Below are 25,103 nucleotides of genomic sequence, written 5' to 3'. Positions count from 1 at the left end.
ATTGTCACATTGTACTATTTAGAGACCTGAAACATCAATGACCGTAACAGACGAGGTAACCAGTACCGTATATAAAGGTCAGTTAGATCTGTCGTAAATTTCATATATTCCATTCTAATGTTAATCATCATTTTGCAACCATGTTATCCAACTATCTAACTCTCCTTTCTATACTCGGTTTTACTTTTGGTGCATCCATTTCTTTGCAGGATGAATACACGACTTTGGTCTCCAGCACTTGTATCTTACCGGGTATATGTACGGGTACCACTTACTATGGTTCTGTTTATCTCACTACTATGTCTGTCTACAGTACCGTTGTTGAGCCAACCATAACTTACACTACTTTAGTTCCTTCCGTTGTTTCTGGTTACTCATTTGTCGGGTTTAAGCCTACATTGGTTACTGAAGCCGATACTACTGAATGGAAGCAGGTCAGTATGGACTATACTACTGTTGATGGTAAAGAGGAAATTATTGTCACCTATTGCGATATCGATACAACCACCAACTACTTTACAACCTCTGTTACAGAGACAACAACTGAGATTATTACCAAAACCAGAAGCTGTGATGAGGTTTATTCTAAAACTACCTACACCAGTACTCCTATTGTGAGTACCGTTGATGGTTCCGAGACCACTTCTTTTTCCACCTATTCGACTACGTATCTCACTACTAAGATATGTTCCACAGCCACAACTTCTTCAACATGTGTTGCAATAAGTTCTGAATGTACAGCAAATGGGGATTGTTGTGACGGCGATTGTGAAGGTGTTGAGGGAAGTTCAATTTGTGTTCTAAGTACTAGCACTACCAGCACTACTCCCTCGAGTACCCCAAGTACCCCTACCAGTACTTCAAGTACTACTAGTTTTACTGTTCCCTCAAGCACTTTAAGTACTCTCAGTTCGACCATTACGACCAGTGCCTCAAGTACGACCAGCTCCACTACTTCCTCAAGCGTTTCCAGTACCAGTTCTACCAATACCTCGAGTATCTTGAGTTCTTCGAGTACTACCAGTTCTACTAGTCCTTCTATTACCTCAAGTACCACTAGTTCTACTACGCTCTCAAGTACTCTCAGCACTTCCAGTACTAGTAGTTCTATCACTACTCCCTCAAGTATTTCCAGTACGAGCAGTTCTACGACTACCTCTAGCACTCCAAATACTACCAGCACAACCAGTTCTACTCCCTCGAATACTCTAAGTACCAGTTCTACCAGTTCTACAACTCCCGCAGGCACTCTAAGTACGACCAGTACGACCAGCCCCACTACTTCCCCAAGTGTTTCTAGTACCATTTCTATCAGCACCAGTTCTACCAGCACCTCAAGTCTCTTGAGTTCTTCAGGTACTACCAGTACTCTGAGTACCGATTCTACCAGTCCTGCTAGTACCCCAGGTGTTTCCAGTACCAGTTCTACCAGTACCTCAAGCACTTCCAGTACCCTCAGTTCCACCAGCCCCACTACTTCCTCAAGTTCTTCCAGTGCCAGTTCTACCAGTACCCCAAGTATTTTGAGTTCTTCAAGTACTACCAGTTCTACTAGTCCTACTAGTACCTCAAGTACAACTAGTTCTACGACGCCCTCAAGTACTCTCAGCACTTCCAGTACTAGTAGTTCCACCAGTTCTACTACTTCCCCAAGTACTTCCAGTACCACTTCTACCAGTACCACTTCTACCAGTACCACTTCTACCAGTACCTCGAGTTTCTTGAGTTCTTCGAGTATTACCGGTACTCCAAGTAACAATTATACCAGTCCTGCTAGTACCCCAAGTTTCTTGAGTACTACTACCTCTAGTCTTTCCAGTTCTTCCAGTACTTGTGGTATTGTGAGTGCCGAGTGTACAGCAGATAACGATTGTTGTGATGAAAGGATTTGTGATGGAGTGAATGGAAGTTCTATTTGCACGATTTCTAGTACTACTCATTATATTAGCTCTTCGGACTACCCAAGTACCACCACCAGCACTTCAGAGTTCTCAAGTGAATCCACTTTGAGTTCTAGCTCCCCTTATTCCAGTACCATCCTATCAACTTCAAATACAACCTCCACTATACCTCCTTCAAGTTGTGTCATGGAAAGTGAATCATGTAATGACTCGGACTGTTGTGATAAAAACGTCTGTACCACTTCTGAAGGACTTGATTATTCTATCTGTCTTCCAATTACTACTGAAATCCCTTCAGGGAGTTCTGTTCTCGATATTTCTGTCTGCATTCCTTCCAGTTATCCATGTACTGCTAACGAAGACTGTTGTAACAATCACTGTTTGTCCAACAATTCTACTGACTCAATTTGTTCTCTTCCAGAGACGTCCTCATCTATTTTATCCTCATCCATCCCGTCTTCGTCAGTTTCATCCTCATCCATTCCGTCCTCATCCATCCCGTCCTCATCCATCCCGTCCTCATCCATTTCATCCTCACCCAACTCACTCTCATCCATTCCACTCTCATCCCTCTCCATCTCGATAACCGTCACAAGTCAACTACAAACTGTCACACAAACTCCTACAGCCTATGAATTCAAAGGCTCTGCACCTAGACTCTTCTCTGGTTCACGTCTCTCATCCCTATTCGTCAACTTCATCTCCATTATATTACTCATCATTTAAATATTATAGCGTTTAATACCTTATTGTTGTTATATACACGGGCATCGTTCCTATAGAACAAGTAGTTTAGCAGCCTCTTGGAATTGCGCACTGTTGGCCTCCAATTCGAACTCCGGCTCTTCGTTCCATTTCAAATTCAGAATAATCTGATCCATTATTTGTTGCTCTTCTGCACTCACCGTCCAATCTTCGATCTTTAAACCGTTTTCTGAAAGCTTTTTCGTCAACAAGCTCTCAAATTCTTCATCCTTCCAGAGGCCAAGGTATTCCGTCTTACTACGCAAGGCTCTGAGAAGTTGAACATCTTGTTGTGTCAATGAAAGTTCAGGATCCAAGAACGCTTTAAGTATGATTTCATAGCATCGATAATCAGCCACTTTGCTAAGCTTACCAGCATCCTTTGGAGCCATTCTTGCCAACGCATACACGTTATAGAGCTGTTTTTTACTGGCAAAGTAGTTCATAAAAAGATTTAATGTCTCATCATTCACTCCTCCATCTTTGTCCACCGTTTGCCATGCTCCTTGAGGATTTGAATCCTTCAAAAGTACCTGAATCATCTCCTCGGCAGCATTATCCTCAAGATAACTCGAGTACAGCTTAAATAATGCACTATTTGTCTCTTCCACAAAGTTGGCACTGCTAGTCCATTGGACAGAATCTACTATTTTGTTGGCTAGAGCCTCTTCTTCGTGATTCAATCCATCCATATAGCTATGAACCTCAAAGTTCTGCTTTTGAGCAATCTTTCCAAGTCTAGGAGACTCTTTGAACCACGGTTTCAAATCCATATACGTTTCCGTATATAACCACCGCACTACAAACCACCAATTGGTACTGTTGGAGCCGTTGGAGCCGCTGGTACCGCTGGTACCGCTGGTACTCCTGGTACTCCTGGTACCGTTGGCGAGGTAGTATTCAGCCATTTTTCGATACGTTTCGAACCGAATATCAACTCCATACTTATTTTTAAGAGTAGTAGTCACAGCAAGAGCAAATTGAGGCTTGCGTTCCTGGTTAAGAAGATAGCTAATTAAGCTGATACCACCACACGCCTTTTCGTCTTTCTCAGTAAGCGATTCAAGTAGATTCCATGCCTCTTCAAGCTTCTGAGGCTTTTTCGTACCTAATATATCATTCATCTTCTTGGAAACAGCTATATCTGACTCCACTCTACCCCCAAAACTGCTGCATGCTTGTTTGAACCGACTACTATTCTCGGATACTACAAATCTCGGTGTGTCTGGCCAATGTAACGACCTCATAAACTGCTTTTCTTCTTTGGACATTCCTCCCTCGATATTCCACTCCTCAAGACCGTTACTTTTGGCGTACATATTCAACATTCGAGGAAGATTGTACTTCAATGTAGTATCATTGGACTGTTTTCCGGCTTTGGCAAGAACTTTGGTGAGAGTGGCCCAAGAGTCACTAACAGGCTGAGTTAATTGATGATTAAGTAATCTCTCCAAGCCATAATCTCTCAAGTTGATTCCAGTAAGCCTAAAGAAACTACGTGCAAAGGGAAGAACAAATTGCACCTGACCAGAGTTCATTATGTTGTTTATAAACGTAATTCCAATGGCAGGTGCCAATTTAAACCGATAACGGGCTCTTTGGTAGTGCAAAAATGCCCATGCTTCGGAAAACCGGCTCTCTGAAGTCAATAAGTCTACCATATGGTGCAAGATACCTGGCGTCATTGCTACGTGACCCGCCTTTAAAGCACCGAGTAGCTCATCGGCACTCTCAATCGATGTATATGATAAATCAGGCACAATTTCGCTGATTGTATAGCCCAAAGATTCAAGATACTTGGTAAATGACTCACGCTCTGTTTTTGGTAGCAGATAATAGATCTGGTATAAAAGCTTGGAGTTCATCACCAATTTTCCTGACTTCATGTTATAAAAGTATTTCTGAAGCAATGCTAGTGGCTTCTTTACGCCCAAATGATCAAATAAGACCTCATAGAATGCAGTATCGTACATTGAGGGAGCACACAAATCATTCTTGATCTTGAAAACCATGTTAAACCGGCCATTTCTGGCAAAGTAGTCCGTCAACGACACAAACGTATCCTTGTCAAACATCCCAACCACATTTTCGTTATCCATAATCACACCAACTATACTATTAACCTCCTTCTGCTGGCTAGAATAAGTATAATCAAGAATCTGCCTCATATAATCATTCACAGAATCGCTTTCGAGACTGGTAAACGTCCGTGGAAGTGACTGCCGAACAGGATATCCTTCTACGCTCTTTACACATTCTACAGACCTGATAACAAGCTTTGTAGGGTCATCTGATAGCACCGTTTGTAGTGCTGCTAACATATTCTTCAAGTGCAAGTTCGTTACAAGATTCCCAAGAGCCTCCTGTGTAGCACTGTTGGACTTTTGGAGTTGCAATGGTGTAAAAGCCACGGTACCAGCAAATTCAGGAGGCTTCGAAGTCACCTTCTGGGCTTCGCCCACCTTCGGAGCTTCACTCACCTTCGGAGCTTCACTCACCTTTGGAGCTTCACTCACCTTCGGGGCTTCACCCACCTTCATGGCTTCTTCATCCTTGGTCCCTGTTTCATCGCTAGTGGAGATCCATCGGCTGCGATATAACTGTCTTCTCACGCCAGCAGATCTTCTAGTTATCCCCACTCTCAAACAGCTCAAATGACGTAACATAATGTCAGTATTCACGTGTGAACCGAAATCGAAACAGAAAACAAACAAACCAATAGAACAGATAAAGCTGCTCATGAAGAATTCCGAATTCGCCACAACGAAAAATTTAAGTCTACAAAAAAAACATCTAACAAGCGAAACTAATCACTTTCCATCTCCATCACGTCGTCTCCTTCTTCACTGGAATCTTCTCCTCTTCTGAGATCCTCTACGACTAAATCCAAATCCTTCTTCTTATCCTGTCCTATAAATCTGACGTTTTTCCTGGGCTTGTTGATGGGGGTTTCGTTACTATTGGCCCTCTCGATGAATCTATGATTTCTCACCTTCATATTTGCTTCTAATGCCTTATTTAGTAGATCTGTAGCTATTGGATCGTTGGATTGGATCGATAATGCAGAATGAAGCATCTCAATCGCTATCGAGATTTTCCCAAGCTTCAAATATATGAGGCCAAGTGATGAATAGACGTTAGCATCTATCTTAGACATCCTTAGTACGTCTTCGAAATGCTCTATGGCCAGTTTGTATCGTTTTAACCTCCGGTAAACATGGCCTAGGTTGCAATGAATCGAACAGCAGCATTTGGCACTTGAATCAAGGCTTTTCGATGCGACAAGAGCCTTCTGTAAGACATTTTCAGCCTTAGCCAGCTGTCCTCGATTGTAGTATAACACTCCCAGTTCGTTGAGAAGTAGAGGGTCCGTGGGACAAATCAACAGCGACGATGTCAAGTACTCTTGAGCCAATATGAGGTTGTTCATCTGTAGATACTGCATTCCCAAAAACAAGTTAGGCAAATGGCTTCCTGGGAACAGTCTGGACGCTGTAGCATATGCACTAATGGCCTGTTCATGCTCACCTTCGACGGCAAATGTATGTGCAAATCCAATCCAAGCAGGTCCAAAGCTTGGATTCAAAATTGACGCCTTGGAGAAGAATAGTCGTGCATCGTTTGTCCGTCCGATAGCAAAGTAATAGATGCCAATAGCAAGCCACGTGATGTAGTTGTTGGGATAGTTTTCGGCAAGCTTATGTGCAGATAGAAAGAGCTCGTTTTTACCTCCTGTCTCGTACAGACAACTGAGATAATTGGGCATAATTTGCAGATTCCACTCATTTTGATCCATGATCTGCCTGCACATGTCAAGACAGTCTTGAAATCGACACTGAGCATATAAAAGATCTGTTCGTGCAAGAAGAAGGTCTAAATTGCCTTCTAAATTGTATTCGTCCTTCAATTTGAGTTCTGCATCTTCGAACTTGTGCACATTCTTGTACTTTGAGAGTCTCGTAGTGTACAATAGTCTTACTAGTTCGGCATTATTATCTGCATCATCAAAGTTTAAATGTGATAGAAGATCCCATTCCTCATCTGGAGTGAGCATCGAGTTCGTAATCAGTTGATTGAATGCCTCAAAGCACTTCACGTCCACTAAAATAGCCTCTTTAAAGCAGTCTTTGGCCCTCTCAAAGTTATTCTGTCTGGCATATATCACTCCGCGTAAATAGCACATGGAAGCCTCCAATTTGATACCTCCATCCGGATTCTTCACTGTGTGTTCCTTTTTAAAAGGATTTACTTCGCCCACAATGTCTAAAGCCTCATCATAACGCTCTAATTTCACTAGACAGAGCCCAGATAAATATCGACAACTAACAGAGTCCTCAAATTGAGGTCCTGAAAGTAAGCTGCAAGCAATCTGGTAGTCCCCCTTGGAATAATACACCTGGGCTAACCAGAATGCATCGTTGGGGTCATTCGTCATACTGAGAACCTTATCTCCAATGTATATAGCCGTCTCATAATGATGCTGAAGTAAAGCATCATGTCTCCACAAACGTAGCTTGTCAGCCTGAGTCAACGGGATCTCCTCAAGATTGTCGGGAACAGCTTGAGACGACTCTGGATCATCGGCAAATGACAATTCTGGAGGAACTACTTGCTGGGAAATCCGTGTTTCATCGCCATTCAATCGTTTCTTGCTTTGCTTTGCATTGGGAGACGAGAAGATTCTATGAGAAGATTGGATTCTGCGACCTTCAACAGGTGGAGGTGTCTGAAAGTAGTCCTGGGCCCTATGATTGGTCACCAAGGGCGAAATCGTAAGGGTGGAGTTATTGGGGCTGTTGGGGGCCATAATTTGAGATGATGGTAGAGAAACAAGACCCACCAAGGAGTGAGATCTGGGGTGCTGGGTGTAAATAGGGGATCAATAAAGGACGATCGACGGAACAATAGTCGCGAAGAGATTTATAAAATCGTCGCGAGAAAGTTTTGGGCGATCGACGCAAAAAGATTTGAAGCTCGACGCGACGGGGCAACAAAGAGAACTATGAGACCAGGTGTTAAAGGGGCAGCTTAGAGGAATGGGGGGGGCGTTGCAATCCGTGGCAAGCAAGGAGCAACAAAAGGCAACAAGCTGCAAACAAGAAACAAACAAGTAGCAAACAAGAAGCGACCAATAAACAGCAGTCAACAGCAGTTAACAAGAAGTGAGCTGAGATGAGACAAAGATATGCTAAACGCTGTCGACCAATGAACAAAAATGAGAGCACGTGACAGTAACAAAGAAAGTACTAGTAATTTGGCTGCAATATATGTATATTAGTTTACCTAAATCACTTGTAGGAAGAAGAATGAAGTGATAACAAAATAGAAAGTTTATTAGGACAATCCTTGAATTTCTTGAAGTGCAAATAAACCCATCCGTACACCAGAAGGTATGAGATGGATACTATAATGATAGATGGAATCGGGCCCTTGATCAGTGTTCGGATTGTATTCTTGTAGTTGTATGCCTCTATTTACCTAATCCACCTTCATCCACCTTCATCCCCGTCCACCCCGTCCCCGTCCCCGTCCATTCCGTCCACTCCGTCCACCTCTTCGTTTCCTCGAGAAACATGACCAGAGGTATTACCCGATTAGGAAACCGCTGCAACAAACTTTTCAGAGATGTACTGAAAATTTTTCAGACAAGTACATTGATTGACTCATGAATAGCAGTGAGGATGTGGGGCTGTGATAAGGGTAGACTATATAAGGCCATGCAGCGGGCGTTTTCATGTTTTTTCGTAATTAGATTTTACTAGTAATTGTACTGTTTTTCTTGCTATGGCTAAGGTTAATCTTCATTTAAGGGCCGAAACGAAGCCCCTAGAGGCCCGTGCTGCTCTCACTCCAACTACTGTTAAGAAGTTACTTGATACTGGAGACTTCAACATCTTTGTGGAAGAATCTAAGCAGTCTATTTTTGGGATTGATGAGTACAGAGAGGCTGGAGCTACTATAGTTCCGGCTGGTTCTTGGGTGGATTCTTCAAAGGATACTATTGTTATTGGATTGAAGGAGCTTCCAGAAGAGCACTTCCCGTTGAAACACGAGCACATTCAGTTTGCTCATTGCTACAAGAACCAGGATGGATGGGAAAAGGTTCTAGAACGTTTCCCATTAGGAGGAGGTATTCTCTATGACTTGGAGTTCCTTCAGAATGATAGTGGACGTCGTGTTGCTGCCTTTGGGTTCTACGCAGGTTTTGCAGGTGCAGCCTTAGGACTTGAGGACTGGGCTTTCAAGCAGATTTACCCTGAAGATATCGACCTACCGGGTGTTTCACCTTATCCAAACGAGGACCTATTGGTTGCAGACGTTACCGGGGTTCTTTCTCAAGCAGTTAAAATTTCTGGTAGATATCCCAAGGTGCTCATTATCGGAGCCTTGGGCCGTTGTGGTTCTGGCGCCATTAAAATGTGCACTAGAGCAGGTCTTCCCGAGGAGAATATTTTGAAATGGGACCTTGCAGAGACTAAAAAGGGAGGTCCTTTCGAGGAAATCGCCCAAGCTGACGTCTTTATCAACTGTATTTACCTGAATAAGCCTATTCCTCCTTTCATCAATAAGGAAATGCTTAATGATGATAACAGAAAGTTGAGAACAATCGTTGATGTCTCCGCTGATACCACAAATCCTCATAATCCTGTTCCTGTCTATACTATAGCTACAGATTTTGACCATCCTACTGTTCGTGTGGATGTCGTTAAGGGACCTAAGGTTTCCGTGGTTTCTATCGATCATCTTCCTTCTCTGTTGCCAAGAGAAGCATCAGAATTCTTCTCTCATGATCTACTTCCTTACTTGAAGCAACTCCCTCAAAGAGATCATATTCCAGTGTGGACTAGAGCCAAGAAGTTGTTCCAGCATCATGTTAAGAGATTGAATAAGTCCAAGTTGTGAGTTTATTTAGGTTTATTTAACTTTATTCTATTTCCACCTTCATCATCTTCTTTTTCTCTCTTCTTCTTTGCTTCTTCGATCGTTTGGTTCCTTTCATATACTTTGATAAAGCTTCTCCATCGCTTTCGTATTCACTTTCACTTTTTTCTCCTGTTGCATCAATCGATGGTCTCATACTATCTGGCTTTTCAATGGATTCTTGAACTGTTGAAACAACGTTAAGCCTTTCTCCTGTAGCATAAACTGCTATCTCATCTCTTTTTTGCATATCCCATACAACGATCTTTCCATCTGAGGATATCGAAACAATGTACGTAAATATCTTTCCATCACTAAGACGCTTTTCCTGATAAATGGAGAAGTCTTTAACTCTAGTTGAATGTCCTTGAAATTTGAAATCTGGTTCACCAAGGGGGGTAATGGGGTCGTCATCAGAGTCGTCATCAGAGAGGTCATCGGAGTCTTCTTCATCCTTCTCCTCCTCCTCCTCCTCCTCCTCCTTCTTCTTCTTCTCCCCCTTCTCCCCCTTCTCCCCCTTCTCCTCCTTCTCCTCCTTCTTCTCCCCCTTCTCCTCCTCCTTTCCCTCACCTATATGATCCTCAAACAAATAGAAACATAAACATCCATCATCAAATCCAATCACTAAATATTGCTTATCATCCAAAATCACAAAATCTATACACATTATCGTCTTCTTCATCGTATAGATTCGACAGATCTTGGCCTCCCTCGTTTTATACATTAACAATCTGGTCCTTAATCCTATCACAAAATAATCACCCCCAGTCTTTTTCTCGAATTTGCAGAAATACGGTAGTTGACCCAATGTAATTTTACCTCTAAGTTTCAACGTAGAAGCTTTACGAGCCATCATTAAATTCCATAACTTGACAGTTCTATCATTACTAACGGAAATAGCGACTCTTCCAGAAGGATGAATGCATAAATCATTAACGGCTCCTTTATGTCCTTTAAGTGTACCAAACAATTCCCAATCTTTGACTCTCCAAATTAAAATATTTCCATCTTCAGCTGCACTAAGTAACCACCTTCCAGTTTTGTGGCTCAGGTATTCACTATGTTCGTCGCTATCTTTGGTATTTTCGTCCGAGAACACTAGTTTGGTAATAGAACCTTGATGCTTTAGTAAAGTTCCAAGCTCTTTTCTTTTTTGTAGATCATTGATAAGAATATGCTCATCATTAGATCCAGAAACGAGATATCTTCGACCAACATCCATGGCTCTGATCGACATCGTATGCGCCTGAAAGTGAAAGATAGGCTGGAAATGGACCTCTTTATCATCCTTAACCTCTGTTTCTATCGATTCTGTTGGAATCCTCACTGATAAACACAAAATCGAATGTTCATACGATCCAACGATTATTCTGAACTTAATTTCTTCCGACATACTTTCTTGAATCTTCCTTATACAAGTAGTAATCATCTTAATGGTAGTTGAATTTTTCAAGAAAATTTTACTTCTAGTTTCCTTTTTGGGATATACGTGGCAGTGCAGTACAGAGTGCAGGGCAGGGCAGTGCAAGGCTGTGAGGGGTGCAGAAAGTCGCTCCTTAAAGGTCGTGCAATTACCGGCCTCGGAATATCCCAACATTTTTCATCCTCACATCGTCATCTCCATCAGGACTTCTAGGCATTCCAATATTATACTTGAAGTCGAGGGTATATAAAGTGATGAAATGAACGGCTATTACATTCCATAAGATACGTGTTAAGATGAAAAATACTTCTAGCATTTTCCCAGTTTTGAGACCTAATTTCTTGTCTATATGAGACTACCCAACGTTTTTCGTACTAAATAACAAGTAGGATAAGTAGCAAAGCTAGCAAAGTTCATCTTTTTTTGCCTTTACAAAAGGCATATTAACCACTACATTATCACCCTCTTCACTCCTCTCCCTTTACTCATCCCCTACACGCATTTGAGCTTTCATTTCCCAACCAATTGCATCAGTCCCAGTCCCAGTCTCCTCATCTTCTTCTCTGCCATCTTAAATTCGTGCACGGCTGTAAAAAAATTAATTTAGATTTTTGGATCGCGCATCGCTTTTGTCAGGGGCAACTAAGTTTGCAACGTAGATCGATTCTTCCTTGTTGTATTACCTTTGTTCTTCTTGAACACAGTGCAAATAGTGGCTTATAGGTGACTTCTAACTGATTTTCAGCTTCAATTGTGAGACGCTATGGATTCTATAATGATATCTCCTGTTTTATCTGCCATTTCACCTCAATCACAGCCTCAACAACAGGGCATGCGAACTAATAGTGACATAAATGACGTTGATTCGGCCTATTTCGATGATGATTTGTTGGACGAATTTCTAGATTCTCGTCTTTATGATGATCCTGCTCAATTGGCCAATGAGATTTTGGCAACCTCTCAGCAGCAACAACAGCAGCAACAACAGCAGCAACAACAGCAGCAACAGCAGCAGCAACAACAGCAACAGCAAATACTTCAAGAAGTTCAGTTCAACTCTCAGAACTATGATTCTTCTGATTTATACAACGCTGAGCTACAAATTCGAGAGATAAAACGGTACCAGGATGCCAAAAACGTTCTTATGAAGCTCAAATTTGGCGACAGTCGTCACGGAGGCAAGCAAAGTATCAAGCAGAGTAAGCAGAAGAGCCCTATAACCCCTGAAATGCCGGAAATGTTCAAATCCACTATCCCTTCTGAGTATTTGAATGCATTAAATGACTCAGAATTGCCTTATCACCTTAGTATATCCGACCTACCATCTTGTTCGCGTGTCGAGACTCAAATCAGGCTGAAATTGTCTGTTTCTCCGCCCCCCCCTCAATTTCTATTGCACATTCCTCGTGGGATCGTCGCTAAACCGAAGATGACGCTCGAAGATCCAGAAGTTTTAGATTCTTTAAAGGCCAACATGCTTTATTTGGATACTTTTGTTGTGGGTGCACAAGCATCTACAGAAGATCAGTCCAATCTACGCAGTTTTAATGTCTGCAGAAGGTGTATGAGACGTGAACTGAAGCGTGCCTCTAGGCGTAAGTCTGGAATTGTTGAAGAATCCAGCGGTTGGAATATCAATAAGCCTAAAAGAGCCATTATCTTCAATTGTAAGGAAGTGGTCTCGTTTCCTCAGCCATCTGGAGGTCTAACTAATGAGTCTGAACGTAGTATCGAGATTCTATCCCGTATAGTTTGTTATTGTCGTCATCATCAAGAGCCGCGTGGTTTCAGATTGCTCTTTGTTCTTAAGGACAGCGATGGTGTTGTCCTTGGAAAGACCTTTTCCGATCCTATTATGATTATGGATCGGAAGAAGTCAATCAAAGGAAGTTCAAGTAAGCATGGTTCCGTTGATTCTGTGGCCTCTTGCAGAACGTCTCCTGGAGGAGTCAGTGCTGATGAAGCCAAGCATTCGAACTCGGGTCTTTCAGAGTCCTCGAGTGACTTCACTACAAGTGCCAGTGCATCAGCAGCATCAGTATCGGCGGCAGCAGCAGCGATTGGAGGTATGACTCCAGCATTTGTTAATGCAGATGATATAAGACCTATGAAGCGTCAAAAGAGGCCTTGGTCGCTCTCTGAAAAGCCTGGAACTACATATTTTGACAGTGTTTCACAACGCAGAGCCCGTAAAAACGACTCTTTTTCAGGTATGAGTGTGAAAAAGGAGCCGATTTCTCCTATGAGTTCTGATACATTGTCTCCTCAGAATAACTTGTACACGTCTTCAGCTACCAGCGTGTTTTCTACGACGCCTGAGAAGAAGATATGCATTTCACCAAGTTCACAGATCCAATCTTTACCTCCGTCTCAGTTGGGCAGACATCCATCATCGGTTTCGTCAGCAGGATCGTCTTCAGCAGCGGCACTAACCTCAGTAACAGACATGGCATCTAGAATATCTCCACCCTCTATTCAACGAATTATTCCCGCTCAAGGCCCTATTCGAGGTGGAGTCGAAGTGACATTACTTGGGTCGAATTTCCGTCCCGGAATGGGTGTGAAATTCGGTGCCAATTTGTCCCTGGCGACACACTGTTGGTCTGATTCGACTCTGGTTACTTATTTGCCCCCTGCCGCGCAAGCAGGGCCCGTTTTGGTGACGATTCAGGATGGAACGGGTGAAATTATGGCCACAAATCCGGCATCTCATCAAATTTTTACCTACACGGACGATTCGGACCGTCAATTGATCGAATTGGCATTGCAGATCGTTGGTTTGAAGATGAATGGTAAGTTGGAGGATGCTAAAAACATTGCCAAGAGGATTATTGGTAACAATCACGAGGGTCAGGATGACGGATCCAGAGGCTCCGAAATGAGAGGTGACGATGAAGGTATATCGTCGATGTCAATTGCAGATACTTCTGCATGGCTGGAAGAGGCTTCGAATCGGATGAAGGAGCTATCCAAGACCGTTATTATAGACCACGAGCAAATCCTGGTGAAGTTCTTATCAATGGTTGATTTGCCTAATTCACCTGTGGTTACTCCTAACTGGGCCATTTGTACTTTGGAAGGACAGACGATGCTTCATTTGGCCTGTCAGAGAGGTTACTTCAAGTTAGCACGCTATCTCATTGAGCGCGGATCTAAGGTAGATTCACATGACAGTAATGGTCTTACTCCTTTACACTATGCATTGATCTACGGCCGTAGAAACTTGATTGTTCTGCTTATTCGTTGCAAGGCTTCTTTGGCCTCGAAATTGAATAATGGCGTGTCACTCGAGGATATTGCGGATCCAAATGTGCTAGATTTGATTGATGTGGCTGGAACTGGAAGTGAACAAGGTAGTTTCACATCGTTAAGCAGAGAACAGTCTCTGGATTCACTTTCGTCTCTTTTGGATGACAGTGAGACGTGTAGCTTTAAGGAGATACCAACATACGGTAGTAATCCGTTAGGCAGAAGAAGGTTCCAGTCTGATTCTGAGTTTGAAGCGGACTCTGAAGACAATACGGATTACAGTGTGAACAGTTTGCCGAAGGAAGACGAGTATCAAGGAGATGAAAAGAGTTTACAACAGCTGCAGAATTCTGGAGATATAAGAGAAGATAAGGAACAGGCAGAAAAGCAGCTACCTAGAAGAAAGACTATTGGATCTGGTTTCTGGATGGCGATGAGAGATGCGTTTGTGCCAAAACTCGAGCATTCAGCACAAGATTTAAGTGATGATGCTGCTTTGACAGTAACAGATGAAACGTTGACGATTGTAGATGATCGAGAAACAGATAATGCTACAGTTGTAGCAGACTCAGGAGTTGCAGAAGAGGAAGAAGAGGACGAAGAAGAAGAAGAAGAAGAGGAGGAGGAATTACCGTCGTATGATGATTTGTTCCCCAATGGAGGTAGTTGGAGAGCGCTCATCAACTTCCGAAGCCATGATCATGATGAGAAGAGGCAGATTTCAACAGCAGTTGTGACGTCCTCGGAAAGCGAAGTTGAATTACCAAGAAGCAAAGAAGAAGAAGTTGAAGACGCTATTATCACCCTGAAATCTCGACAGCAATTGAATGCTGATAAGAGATTAATGTTCTTCTGGCTACCATTTATGGTTGTTCTCCTGCTGATAGTGCTTTGTAATCACTTGAATTTGATCAAGTTCAGCGAGTTTTCTGCAGTTTCTAACGCTGTTAGAAAAGCACGTGACGTATTTGGATCGGTGATGATTGGAAAAGAACGATTCACTAATTTGTTGAACAAGAACTTGAATTTTGGACGAGAAAGAATGGGGAAGGTGTTTAATGATATGAATGATGCTGTTCTTACAGCCGTTGGAGGAAGACAATAATGCTCTTTTAATACTATACTATAATACTCTACTCTTAATCTACTCTAATAATCTACTCTATACTCTACTCTTAATCTACTCTATACTCTACTCTATACTCTACTCTATACTATACTCTACTCTAATACTACTCTAATAATCTACCCAAATAGTCTACCCAGATAATCTACTCTATACTCTACTTTGACACTACTCTAATATTAAACCTATACTAATCCTTTTATCCGAGAACTTAGACAATGAAAAATAAGACCACTGAAAAATAATGTAATTGGTCAAATGACAGAAAGACCTCTTCTTCTTCTTCCTGTAACATGTCTTCATGGAAGCTCACAAAGGCACTTCGCGACCAGATTTATCGCTATGCCACGGTGAAACAAACAGGAGTATCTTTGAGACAGATGGTTCAATTTGGATCGAAGCCATCACCGGGATCGCTTTTTCATGCATCGCACTTTGCCGTTCACGAATTACCCATTCGTCTAAGCCACCGGGTTAAGGATTTAGAAACTCTTCCCAATGGTTTAGCTAAAGAACCTGCCATTCAGACTGTGCGAAATTGGTATGCACAGTCGTTTGAGGAGCTTACGTCACTTGAGGAGCCTGTGATTAAAGACTTGGAGATGGCCGATATCCTTTCTGGCGAAAAACAGTATGAGGAGACTGCCAAGCGTCAGGTGTCATCACAGGGGTCGAAGAGACCCTATTTCTTTTCTGACGATGGAATTGTGATCGATAGGCGCAGTCATGGCTCTGTGTCTGGTGGTGGTGGTGCCGCTGGTGCCTCTGGTGGTGTCTCTGAAGATGAAAATGAAGTGCACGACCTAAATTCTGCTCATCGTCACGTGTTAATCCCAAGACCGCGAAGACATTATTACATCCCTACACCAAAGGATATAGTGTATCCTTCAGAAGTGGTGGATTACAACAAGTTGGTAACCAAGGTTTTGACCAAGATCAAAAGAAGGCATGATGCTACAGTGACGACCATTGCTCGAGGAGTTCAGTCTTGGAAAAGAAAGAAGAACTTCACCTATTTGGATAACTCCGTTAATCAATTTCTAGACCGGTTCTATCTCAGCCGAATTGGTATCCGTATGCTCATTGGCCAAACCATTGCTCTTAATCAGCAAGCTCAGGGAAACATGTACAGTGATGATTACGTGGGAATTATTTGTTTACGTACTAACGTTATGGAAGTCGCTCAGGATGCCATAGATGCTGCCAGATTTGCCTGTGAAGAGCATTATGACATCATGGAAGCACCTCCTGTACAGTTATATTGTCCGGAAGACTTGGAATTTATGTATGTTCCGGGACATTTGGTTCATATGCTCTTTGAAACTTTGAAAAATTCACTCAGAGCTACCATTGAGTTCCACCAAAGACTACATCCTAACACCGCTATCGAGGACATTCACTATCCTCCTGTCAAGATCATTGTGGCTGAAGGCTTGGAGGATATCACTGTAAAGGTCTCTGATGAAGGTGGAGGAATCCCTCGATCAACTATTCCTCTAGTTTGGACATATTTCTACACTTCTGCTGAGCAGAGGATTGAAGAGTACGAGCCTACCTACTCCAGCGGTAGCTTTAAGCCTCCATTTATGGGTCTAGGAGTAGGTCTACCCCATTCCAGATTGTATGCCCGATATTTTTCCGGTGATCTTAAATTGATTAGTATGGAGGGTTATGGAACCGATGTTTATTTGCATTTAAATAGGCTTAGCAGCTCTTCCGAGCCGCTACAGTGATGAGTAATGAATATTAGGTATCAAAGCTGAATGTAGAAGTGTAGTCTCTACTTTGATTGTACATCCTTACACCGGATATCCATCTATTTCTATTCTTTCCATTTGTCTTACCAGTCTTTCTCCTCGTTCTCCCTATATTTGGCAATGATAATTCGACGGAATCTTGTTAGTTTTGGGCTAATTAGAATCAGAAAGGGCACATCTATTCTATATAGGAATTTCTCCCGTTTATCACTCTCCAAGCCTCACATAACCCCTTCAGAACCAAATCCTGTAATCAGTGACAGGCCAAAACTCAGCACAAACTTCTCTCCATTGCAAAATGAATATTGGAAGCTCTGGAATGATGAGGCCGGTCCTCAAGGGTCTGAAGTTGATGACTATGAACTTTCCAAAGAAATCAGTTCACTCAACTACCAATCGTCTCAAAAGTCCAAGAAGAAGTTGGACCATTTACTCAGTAATATGAGCGTCCAAGACAGTGACGATCTGATAGTACAAGAGATTCAAAAGATGGTCAAAGTGTCTTGTAAGCGATGCAAATCTCATCCTGTCTATCTTCCTCAATTGATTACGTCACCCTTACCCCAGATGTCTCGCACCCTCAGTAGAAAAGCCCTTGTAGGTTACTTGCGTCGGTTGGTTTTGAATAACTATGGATGGGAATCCACCCATATTGATTCGCGCATTGACTTGGAACTGAAGGATATTGTTCTTAATCAACTGGTGAATCTAGAACTGTATTTAAATGAGGAGTCGATGAATCTTATCATTTTATTTTTTGCCAGGCTGCAGGAGTTGGACATGTTGGCCATCACCTTGACGAAATTCGAATCCTTGGGGATCTTTCCGAATACAGAGACTTTTAATACGATTTTTTGGTGTCTATGGAAGCTGTTTTCCGCTGAAAAGTTGCCAGAGACGGTTAAATACCGGTACATAGTTCCGGTAATTCATAAGATGCGGCTCAATTATCATCTAGCATTTAATAATGGCACTTTTCAAATGCTTCTTCCATTGATATCTGCCGCGGATAAACGTCTGGAGCTTATCCGTTTGATGTCTTTCGAGGGACTTGATCTAAAATTGCATATTTCAGAGGTTTCCGAGGCATTATACGAAGAATATGGCCAGCCAGAGCAGTTTGACGACTTTGTTACGCATGTCGAAAAAATCGTTCTACAGGAAGGGGCCCAATTTAATCACCGGCAGAGGCAGAAGGTACTAAAATCGGTCATGAAAGTTTGTCTACAATCTTCAAAGTTGAATAAAGCTATGACAATAGCTTGTCATAACGAAGAGTTAGTTTCCAGTCGAATCATAAGCATGCTAAATGAGTATTTTGTCACTCAAAAGCAATACTGGCACTGTATAGCATGTACTAATTGGTACATCAAAATGAGAGAGAAGTCAGAAAATGCATCGTTATCTATTCAACGAATCTCGCAAGTCCTCTTTCCGATTCTTATCAGATCTGGAAAATTTGCCGCTAGCGGATACTTCTTACCATTCCTCAATAATTTGTGTACACGTGAGGCAAAGTTATATTTGGACGAGACTACACGAGCCCAAATTGAGCTCAGCCTCACTTCAAACTCGGAAAACATCGGAACAATATTTGAAAAGGACTCCGGCATCCGTGATGAAATAACGGCAAATCTGATATGGGTAGATCCTTCTAATCCGGATAATAGTTTCCGGCACGAAAATTTTATTCTGGCTGCTAAACTATTAGGGTTCAAAGGTGAAGGACCTACGAGTGCTACGAGTGCTGGGAGTGCTGTGAGTGCTGGGAGTGCTAGGAGTGCAGGCAGTCCTAAGAAAACAATGTAAAACGGGTATTCATGCATTACATATTAAATAGATCACATATTCTTAATGGACGGTTGGCGCTTCGCTCGTGGCTCGTAAAAAAACGGTCATTACGGTGATGACAGTTCGTGATTCACGTAAATAATCGGATTCAGTTGAAGTTTTCTCTCTGACGGCTAAGTGACTCCGAAAACGGCAATCCAAGGGGGGTGACGAAACGGGTGATTAGGGGGTGCGATGAATCAGCGGATTCTTTGAAAAACACCAAAAGGGAAAGTGCCATCCAGGGATTTTTGATACCTAGGTAGGTCTATGGATGTCTATATATGTCCATGAACAGCTTTACACTCATCTTTACCATGTATATGCCGAAACCGTTACATTTTGTGAAGCCAGGCCAATGCAGTTGGTACACGGAATCAATGTGCTGCTTTCCGAACGGATAACTGCAGAAGAATTCCGTCTCGGAGTATTCAGGAAAAACTTTTTGCTGCACGTTTCTTTTTTTCAGCTGATGATATCTGGACACGCTTTCCCGTACTTCAACAGTCCCCTGAAGTTAGAACGTGAGTCCAAAACCGGTAACAAGTTTACATATAAGAAGTCCATTTTCCTAGGAGCCTTTAATAAACAAAAAGAGAATATTGATTAGCAACTAGACATTGGTATTATACCTAATGAATAGAAGTGAAAGTCAATTATCAATAGATTCCTCTAGCACTGCTGATGATAACGGGAGTCTTAGCGATCTGAGCAGTTTGAGCTCGTCTACTCGAGGTTCACCGTTAAAGGAAAGAAGGGTAGAACAACTTGACTCAGATAATGCGTCTGTTGCAATGAATAGAAAGAGGTCGTCTCTTTTTAGAATAGCTTCTGATGCCATCATATCCAGGACTTCCTCCTTAGTTGAAGCCTTCAAAGATGATAGTGAATATGTTGCTGAGCAGGATAAGAAAAACGCCGAAAATGCCGATTATGGTGCAGAGTTGTACGCTGGAAGTATGATGAGAAAGCCTTCAGATTTAGAGGGGGCTACAAGTTTAAGTAGGTCCAGCTATACAAGTAATACTGGAGTTAGTGGTGTCAGTGCTGGCTCCGAGTCTGGCTCTGAATCTGGATCTGAGTCTGGATCTCAATCTGAATCTGAGTCTGGTTCAGAGTCTGGCTCAGAATCTGGAGTATCAGTTCTGGCTGTCTCTGCTGTCTCAGAGAAGAGAGCAACCATCAAGCCTCCTGATACGGGAGAATTCTGTAAGCAAGACATGCTTGATGTTCCTCCAGACGGAACATTTTGGGGATGGACAACTTGCATCTGTGTGATGCTCATCAATACATTTAGTTGGGGTACAAACACTGTTTATGGTGTGTTTCTTGACTATTACGTCAGTACAAACCATTTTCCCGAAGCTAATATGGAGGAATACGCTCTTATTGGAGGTCTCTGTCTTGGTTTTTCATTCATGCTTATCAGTGTTGCAAACACTTTGATTAGAAGATTTCATTACAAATTGGTGATGAGTTTTGGTGCTATGCTTATTGTCATTTGCTTCTGTGCAGCTTCGGTCGCTAAAACCATTACTCAACTTATCATGCTTCAAGGTTTTCTCATGTCCATAGGTTTTGCTCTTACTGCAGGTCCTACATTTGTCATGATTCCTTCTTGGTTCCTCAAAAAGAGATCTGTCGCCCAAGGTATTGGTGCAGCAGGTGTTGGCTTGGCAGGAGTTATTTTCAGTAAGCCTGTTCAAGTGATGATTGAAACTGATGGTGATTATCAATGGGCCCTCAGAATGATGGGAATCATTTGTGGTGTTATGTTGGCCATCTCCATTGCATTAATCAGAACTAGAAGACCTCTTCAGGTCAAGAATGACTCTTTGCTTAAGACGATATGGCACAATTGCACTCGATGGGACATTTATCTTCGTGCTCCAATGGCCTGTGTCATCATGTGGAATTTCATATATGGTTTGGCCTTTGCTGTGCTTCTTTTCTCGTTTTCCTCCTACAGTACTTCCATTGGTCTAACTCAGTCCCAAGGTTCCATGGTGACATTGGTGGAAAGTATCGCACAGACTGTTGGGAGACCCATTCTTGGCTTACTGTCCGATCGTTATGGAAGAGCCAACACTACAATCCTTGTCACCACCTTTTTGGGAATTATCTGTTTATGTTGGTGGACTTTCGTCAAAAGTTATGCCAATCTACTCATTTTTGGCTTCGTGGCCGGTTTCTTTATGGGCATAAATTGGGTCAACTTTTCTCCATTAAGTGCAGACGTTGTTGGAGGTGGTGATGATTTATTGGCTGCCATTTCTATGCTTACATTTTTGGGAGGTATGCCTCAGGTTGTGGCTGAAATTATAGGTCTTAAATTGAAAAGACCCGGAATGACTCAGCCTTTCCTTTACTGTCAGATACTCGTGGGAGTTGCCTGCTTGGTTAGTGCCGCTATTTTGCTACCATTCCGAGAATGGAAGATTAAAAAGATTCTTTCAGCTAGAGAGAAGTGTATTTTGGCCAAGGATCCCATTCTCAGGACAGAGAAAGATGAACTTCGTTTGGACAGATATAAGTTAATTCTTCAGTCTACCTTCAAGGGCAGGGTCATTAGAGCTTTCTATCCAGTTAGAGCATGATATTTTCTACAATAATTTGTACACTATAATAATAATATTCTATTGCATTATCTTTCAAGTAAATCCAGGCAATTGCTATGTAAAAGGCAGTCATCTTCTTCACAACCATGTGCTCTGAACAAAATTCAGTGAATCCGAACAAGGTTGAAGATTGTATTGTGGAGTCATCATCTGAAAATCAGTTAGCCACTCATGTACTTTCAGTTTCCACTCTAGAAACGTACTCTCATGAGACTGTTAGCAAAGCATCGACCTTAGCAGAGGCCATTCACGATGATAATGAATAAGCAGCTGAAACACCTTATGGGGCTCCGGAAGAAATTCAACCTGTAACGTCACAAACCAGCTATTTACGGCTGGATTTGCATTAACTGAAGGACTTGATCTCAGAGTAAGCTTTAAGGTTTGTAATTTGGCCGTAATCATTGTATAATATTATTTAATGGCTGCAGAAGTTACCACAATTACACAATTAATTATGGTTCAAGGCTTCTCTCTGGCTATTGGATTTGCTCTTACTGCAGATCCTAATATGGTTCTTATTCACACTTGGTTTTTGGATCTATGGCCACTGGAGTATCTGCCAGTGGTTTGGGATAGGTAGGAATCATATTCAATCGACCTATAGATGCTTTGATTAATAGAACATGAAGTTATAAATCGGCTTTAAGAATGTTGGGTATTGTTTGTGGCTCTGTTCTTGCTTTGGCCACTTTTGTGATTCAGTTCAGAGAAAAATTATATGATAAGACTGATAAATCCTTATGGAACGAACTCTTGGGTAACTCTACTTGCTGAAACATCTATTTTCAGGTTCCTAAGATGTCTCTTATTGCTTGGAATTTTATATACGGTATTTCTTACAGTATTCTTCTCTTTTCCATGTCTGTGCATAGTACTTCTATTGGATTGTCATATGCACAAGGTTCTATGGTAACCACTATTCAGAGTGTTGCACAGGCTTTGGGAGGACCTATATTTTCATTGTTAGCCACTCGTTTTGGAAAGGCCAATATTACCAAAACTGGTACTTTATTGCTTGGGATTTTATCTGACTTACTGGATATGCTTTTATTTCAGGATTTATTTTGGGTGCTAATTGGGCTTTTTTCACTCCTATGCGCTCTGATGTAGTTGTAGGTGGTGATGATTTACTTGCTGTTGTTTATATGCTATGCTTTAAGGGAGGCCCATCATTATTGGTGGCAGAAATTATTGGCTTAAATTTGGAATGACAAAATAATTTAGACCTGTCAGATTCTTGTTGAGATCACTTGTATAGATAGTGCGATTACTTTATTACCATTTAGAGAGTGCACAGGATGTTCACAGCCAGAACTCATATAATTCAGAGGAAGCTTGAATATCAGAGAACAGATCAAGATCGTTCCAGATTAAAACGGCACACTGTTTTCTTAAGGCCCAGTATTCGGGATACTTTCTACGCACTTTTTACCCGATCAAAGCTTCGAATCTAATCTTCTCTGCTCTGGCAAACTCGATTTTTGACGTACCGCTGAAGCCGTATACTCAATCCTCTTTTTAATTTTGACTCGAGGTATTTATATTTTCCGTCTTTGCGTGTGGCTTTCGTATGCAAGGCTGACTAATCGAAGGAAACTGGTATAAGTTAGTCTCTTGCCTAATAATGATAAAATGCCCATTTTTGTAAATATATTCAGAATCCATGCTATTAAATCACTCTAAAGATATTGGTTCTGAACCGGAACGCTTTACAAACCCCTCTATAAATCGTCATTAAACATGTCTTCACATACAAACTTATCCATTTGTTCCACCCTCGCTCAGTCCACTCATCCCAGCTTGAAATCATTAAGTTCCAGCATTTGTCATCGTGAATCTGTTCAAGGACCTTTTCAAATAGATAATTCTTCTCTTGAGGCAAGTTTTGTGTCTCTTCCTAATCGAATAATCACTCGAACCTCAACTATAATAGATGCTATCAGAGATGATAATCAATATGCGAGCGAAATTGAGTCCAATAAAATCCCTCCCGCTAAATTAGGGGTAACTAATCGGGAAGAAAATACCAAATCTCAAGAGGCTTTAGCCAATTATGATGGAGAATATAATAAGCAGGATATTATTGATCGTCCTCCAGATGGTACTTTATGGGGATGGATAAGTGCTTGCTGTGTTTGTTCTCTCAATACTTTTAGCTGGGGAGCTAATAGTGTTTTTGGAGTATTTCTCGACTACTACGTCAAGTCCAATCATTTTCCAGGTGCTACCATGGAGGATTATGCGCTCGTTGGAGGTCTTGGCTTAGGTCTAAGTTTTATGCTCTGTAATATTGCCAATATTATGGTGAGGCGTTACTATTACAAGTATGTTATGGCTGTAGGTACTCTTTTGCTTGTTATTTGCTATATGTGCGCTGCAGAAGCTACTAGTATTGTTCAGCTCATCATGTTACAAGGACTTCTTCTTGCAATAGCTTATGCTTTGGCTGCCGGTCCCGGTTTCATTATTATTCCTACTTGGTTCCTTAAGAAAAGATCCATGGCCATGGGAATTGCCACTAGTGGTGCTGGTTTAGCCGGAATAATTTTCAGCAGACCTGTTGAGGCCATTATTGATAAAACGGGTAGCTATAAATGGGCCCTTAGAATGATCGGCATTGTCTGTGGTATTATGCTAACCATCAGTATAATTCTTATCAGGTGTAGACGTAATATGAAAGTTGTTACGGGTCGTTCTCTTTGGCATGATATTCTTACAAGCTTCACCAGAGGTGGTATCTATCGTCAGAAGCCCCTCCTATATTTGATTGGGTGGAATTTCTTTTATAGTTTTCCGTACGCCATTCTTCTCTTTTCGATGTCTTCTTATTCCACAGCAATTGGTCTTACCTCTGCCCAGGGAGCTAATATTACTACAGTTCAAAGTGTGGCTCAATGCATAGGAAGGCCATTGTTGGGTTTCCTGTCGGACTACTTTGGGAAAGTTAACGTTACTATAGTTATCACAGCTTTAGTTGGTGTCTTTTCATTATGTTGGTGGATGTTTGTGAAAACTTACGCCAATTTGATCATCTTTGCTTTCTTCGTAGGAGCAATGCTCGGTGTCAATTGGGTTAATTTCGCTCCGTTATGTGCAGATCTTGTTGGTGGTGGGGATGATTTACTATCGGCAGTTTCATTTCTTTGCTTAGCCGGTGGCCCCCCTTTGATTGTTTCCGAGATTATTGGATTGAAGTTGAAAAGACCAAACGATAGTCAACCATATTTGAATTGTCAAATACTCGTGGGGATTATGAGCATCTGCAGTGCCGTTATGTTGATTCCTTTTAGAGAATTTAAAATACATAGAATGTTCGTTGCAAGACGTGAGTTGATTGAGAAGAAATCAAAAGAGATTTTAGGCTGTGAAGATCGTAAGAGATTGAATAGATATAACCTTCTCTTAGAGAAGAGTTCAAGGGGTTATATTATCCGTTGTTTCTATCCTATTAAAGCTTAGATGCTAATAGCATTATAGGTATATTTCCGAATAAGCAGCTGCTTGCTGTCGTTTCTACGTGCTGTTTATCCA

General features: G+C 41.8%; 10 protein-coding genes across 10 annotated transcripts; 6 read left to right on the top strand and 4 right to left on the bottom strand.

Moving 5' to 3' along the window:
* Positions 1-140: 140 nt before the first annotated feature.
* FOA43_002436 (uncharacterized protein) lies at positions 141-804 on the top strand (the record flags this gene model as incomplete). The annotated part of the gene is made up of 2 exons (XM_038922732.1): positions 141-614; positions 742-804. 2 exons carry the CDS (start codon positions 141-143, stop codon positions 802-804), a joined length of 537 nt encoding a protein of 178 aa, XP_038778660.1.
* Positions 805-2,275: 1,471 nt separating this feature from the next.
* Positions 2,276-2,479, bottom strand: FOA43_002435 (uncharacterized protein; the record flags this gene model as incomplete). The annotated part of the gene is made up of 1 exon (XM_038922731.1): positions 2,276-2,479. The coding sequence occupies one exon, from the start codon at positions 2,477-2,479 to the stop codon at positions 2,276-2,278; it is 204 nt and encodes a 67-aa protein (XP_038778659.1).
* Positions 2,480-2,677: 198 nt separating this feature from the next.
* On the bottom strand, positions 2,678-5,311 carry FOA43_002434 (uncharacterized protein; the record flags this gene model as incomplete). The annotated part of the gene is made up of 1 exon (XM_038922730.1): positions 2,678-5,311. One exon carries the CDS (start codon positions 5,309-5,311, stop codon positions 2,678-2,680), a length of 2,634 nt encoding a protein of 877 aa, XP_038778658.1.
* Positions 5,312-5,451: 140 nt separating this feature from the next.
* FOA43_002433 (uncharacterized protein) lies at positions 5,452-7,452 on the bottom strand (the record flags this gene model as incomplete). The annotated part of the gene is made up of 1 exon (XM_038922729.1): positions 5,452-7,452. One exon carries the CDS (start codon positions 7,450-7,452, stop codon positions 5,452-5,454), a length of 2,001 nt encoding a protein of 666 aa, XP_038778657.1.
* A 977-nt stretch (positions 7,453-8,429) lies between these two features.
* On the top strand, positions 8,430-9,548 carry LYS1 (Saccharopine dehydrogenase; the record flags this gene model as incomplete). Its single annotated transcript, XM_038922728.1, has 1 exon — positions 8,430-9,548. One exon carries the CDS (start codon positions 8,430-8,432, stop codon positions 9,546-9,548), a length of 1,119 nt encoding a protein of 372 aa, XP_038778656.1.
* A 171-nt stretch (positions 9,549-9,719) lies between these two features.
* On the bottom strand, positions 9,720-10,803 carry FOA43_002431 (uncharacterized protein; the record flags this gene model as incomplete). The annotated part of the gene is made up of 2 exons (XM_038922727.1): positions 9,720-9,791; positions 9,856-10,803. 2 exons carry the CDS (start codon positions 10,801-10,803, stop codon positions 9,720-9,722), a joined length of 1,020 nt encoding a protein of 339 aa, XP_038778655.1.
* Positions 10,804-11,752: 949 nt separating this feature from the next.
* FOA43_002430 (uncharacterized protein) lies at positions 11,753-15,343 on the top strand (the record flags this gene model as incomplete). The annotated part of the gene is made up of 1 exon (XM_038922726.1): positions 11,753-15,343. The coding sequence occupies one exon, from the start codon at positions 11,753-11,755 to the stop codon at positions 15,341-15,343; it is 3,591 nt and encodes a 1,196-aa protein (XP_038778654.1).
* Positions 15,344-15,657: 314 nt separating this feature from the next.
* Positions 15,658-17,097, top strand: FOA43_002429 (uncharacterized protein; the record flags this gene model as incomplete). Its single annotated transcript, XM_038922725.1, has 1 exon — positions 15,658-17,097. One exon carries the CDS (start codon positions 15,658-15,660, stop codon positions 17,095-17,097), a length of 1,440 nt encoding a protein of 479 aa, XP_038778653.1.
* Positions 17,098-17,610: 513 nt separating this feature from the next.
* Positions 17,611-21,548, top strand: FOA43_002428 (uncharacterized protein; the record flags this gene model as incomplete). Its single annotated transcript, XM_038922724.1, has 3 exons — positions 17,611-18,841; positions 19,816-19,953; positions 20,095-21,548. The coding sequence occupies 3 exons, from the start codon at positions 17,611-17,613 to the stop codon at positions 21,546-21,548; spliced, it is 2,823 nt and encodes a 940-aa protein (XP_038778652.1).
* An 882-nt stretch (positions 21,549-22,430) lies between these two features.
* FOA43_002427 (uncharacterized protein) lies at positions 22,431-25,031 on the top strand (the record flags this gene model as incomplete). The annotated part of the gene is made up of 2 exons (XM_038922723.1): positions 22,431-22,575; positions 23,506-25,031. The coding sequence occupies 2 exons, from the start codon at positions 22,431-22,433 to the stop codon at positions 25,029-25,031; spliced, it is 1,671 nt and encodes a 556-aa protein (XP_038778651.1).
* Positions 25,032-25,103: the final 72 nt, after the last annotated feature.

Source organism: Brettanomyces nanus, chromosome 2 (assembly GCF_011074865.1).
Source record: "Brettanomyces nanus chromosome 2, complete sequence".
Classification (NCBI taxonomy): Eukaryota; Fungi; Ascomycota; class Pichiomycetes; order Pichiales; family Pichiaceae; genus Brettanomyces; species Brettanomyces nanus.
The sequence above is the reverse complement of the archived record's forward strand: the minus strand, read 5'-3'. Positions and strand labels throughout refer to the sequence as shown.